The sequence below is a fragment of the Salvelinus sp. IW2-2015 genome, unplaced genomic scaffold, assembly GCF_002910315.2.
Source record: "Salvelinus sp. IW2-2015 unplaced genomic scaffold, ASM291031v2 Un_scaffold9618, whole genome shotgun sequence".
Lineage (NCBI taxonomy): Eukaryota > Metazoa > Chordata > Actinopteri > Salmoniformes > Salmonidae > Salvelinus > Salvelinus sp. IW2-2015.
Window position 1 is genome coordinate 77 of NW_019950876.1, and position 2473 is coordinate 2549.

A 2473-nucleotide genomic window follows, 5' to 3' on the forward strand; every position below is an offset into this window, starting at 1 on the left:
TCTCTTCCTCTCTTCCTCTGTCTCTCTCAGGAGAGAAGCCAGCCACCCAGCCAGCCAGCCAGCCACCGGCCAGCCAGACAGCCAAAGCCGACAGCCAGACAGCACCAAAAGCAGGTTGTAGGTGTACCTACCCTGCTGTTTTCTACTGATATGGTTGTGGTGGTCTATCGGGTGTAGTAATGGACAATACATCCATATTGATGGTGTTTCCATGTACGTCACTGATAATCTGACTTCTAGTGATTGTACTACTTGGACCTTGTTAGCCCACTAAGCTAAGCTCAATGGGTTAGCTTTGGGGACTTGAAGAGCAAGTACTGTTGTTGTGCACATGTGTATGTGGTCTGTACTCCCTGAGTGTGTTATTAAAGTTCACGCTTTTTGTGGTTCTGTTTATGCTGATAGTATTGATGAGAATAGTATATTTACCTGGTTGGGGTGTTTATGCTGATAGTATTGATGAGAATAGTATATTTACCTGGTTGTGGTGTTCTATCCCCATGCTGATAGTATTGATGAGAATAGCGATCATGATTCCTCTATTGAAGTATTTGCTCTCCACGATGCCCCAAAGTTTCTTCCTCATCTCATCCCACATGTCCTTACAGTGTCCAAAACACGACCTCCTCTTCCTCTTCTTCTTCACTCCCTCCCCCTCTTCCGCTTTCTCCTCCAAGTGGTTCTCCTCCCTGTCCGTCTCCTCCACGGCCCCCTCCTCCTCCTCCCCATTGGCCGAGTCGCCCACAGCTCCCGCCCCCTCCCTGAGTGACAGTGCCGTAGCGCACTGAGGGCAGTCCTCTGTGTTTTGAGGGACGGCCAGGGCGATGGAGTTGCCCAGGGGTTGGGAGCTGTGGACTGGGTCCAGCTTGCTTTGGTGAGGACAGTGAGATTCTAATGAAAGATGGAGAGGGAGTATGAGAAAGAATCAGCATGTCACTAACAGCATCAATAGACACTTTCATATTGTCGTACTATATCCATGTAAGCCAGCGTTTGCTAGCGCCAAAGAGGTTTGAAAGTCGAGAGATTAAACAAGACTCATCACACTGGCTCGCACGATGTGAAAAAGGCTAATATAATGTTAAAGTTAAAGTTGAGACATTTAACAAAAACTMTYTCTCTCTCGTACTCCCACCCACTGCCTCCCACTTACGTCGTGGCTGCCTCAGGTGATGCCGTTCCCCTCCGTTCGCACTCCCTCCTCCTTCCCCTCCTCCTCTTCCTCCTCCTCTTCCTCTCCCTCTAGTGGGCGGTGGTGGCAGAGGCCTTCCCCTCAGTTGGTTATACAGGGCTACAGATCTCCTGCGGGCCTTGCGCAGCATGTGGCAGACCAGCTGGAAGAGCTCTTCGTAGCAGTCCCCCGGTTCATGCAGGCTGGCCAGGGTAGAGGAGGACAGGCACTGGGCCCGCTGCTCCTGCATCAGCTGGTGCTCCCGCTGCTTGGTCTCACTGAACTGGGTGGCGATGACCACCAGACATAGGTTGATCATGAAGAACGAGCCAATCTGCAAAGTGGTGGATAGTCAGAGGTGAGTTAGAAACACAGAGTTACTGTAGTGWGTGCTAAAGGACAACCAGAAACACACACAGATACATACAGTGGAAGACCACTGGTAGTCTATACCGGAGTTRCTGGTCAGTGCACACAAGATTCACTTTTTGGCTTTGAGATGAGTGAATAACAATCAGGGGGACCCCAGGCCTCCAGACATATCTTGAGGTACTTCATTAGGTTTACCTCTACTGCAGACTGAGGGAAAGAGGAGGATGATAACAGACGGAGAGTAGAGAGGCCAGAGCCAAAGAGGAGGTGGAAGAGAGTAGGAGGGCAAATACATAGAGCAGGACTTTATTTTAGTGATGGCCAGAGGAGTAACACATTATACTAACAAATGACAACCAGAATATCTCTAACACATTAGACAATCATTCCTTCATCATTAGAATCAAGATCTGCCTCTGGTCTCATCACTTGGGAGTTAGATGTAAACAGTATGTCTCCTTCGGTATTGGTCGACCACCTTCTTCCCACCCGAACATACAGTATACACTGTTGCTGTTTTTCCCTCTCAAGTTAGCATTGATGCTAATAAAGTGTGCTGTTTGTGTGCTGTTTCCYCCTTAGCGATGCTTGTGTGATGTTAGCGCTCATTCTAAAGGTCTAGGGAGACTGTAGTTTCTAACAGAGTGTTATCAGGAGAGACAGAAAAAATAAATAAAATATGATACCCAATGCAAGTAGACACAATGTCTCATTCTGTTTATAACGTCTCTCTCTCTTTGGATTGGTGAAACCATAATCCTTACACCAGTCCATTTCTTCTAAGTCCATGCAAGGGAAGTGAACGAATGTCTCTCTCTCTCTCTCTCTCTTACTCACTCACTCACTCAACTCCACTTCCTCATCACTCACTCACTCACTCCTCTTCACTCACTGCACTCACTCACCCTCACTCACTCACTCACTCACCAC

General features: G+C 48.1%; 1 protein-coding gene across 1 annotated transcript; it reads right to left on the reverse strand.

Moving 5' to 3' along the window:
- Positions 1–396: 396 nt before the first annotated feature.
- Positions 397–1590, reverse strand: LOC112079798 (voltage-dependent T-type calcium channel subunit alpha-1I-like). Its single transcript, XM_024145632.1, has 2 exons — positions 1154–1590; positions 397–891 (listed from the first exon to the last, which is right to left on the reverse strand). Exons 1-2 carry the CDS (start codon positions 1488–1490, stop codon positions 443–445), a joined length of 786 nt encoding a protein of 261 aa, XP_024001400.1. The 5' UTR covers positions 1491–1590; the 3' UTR covers positions 397–442.
- Between the last annotated feature and the right edge of the window lie 883 nt (positions 1591–2473).

Bases quoted from the DNA above. Each gene is read 5' to 3' on its own strand.
- LOC112079798 (XM_024145632.1), bottom strand. From the start codon at position 1,490: ATGATCAACCTATGTCTGGTGGTCATCGCCACCCAGTTCAGTGAGACC. The intron at 892-1,153 runs GTAAGTGGGAGG...ATCTTTCATTAG, and splicing joins TCACCTGAGGCAGCCACGAC to AATCTCACTGTCCTCACCAA.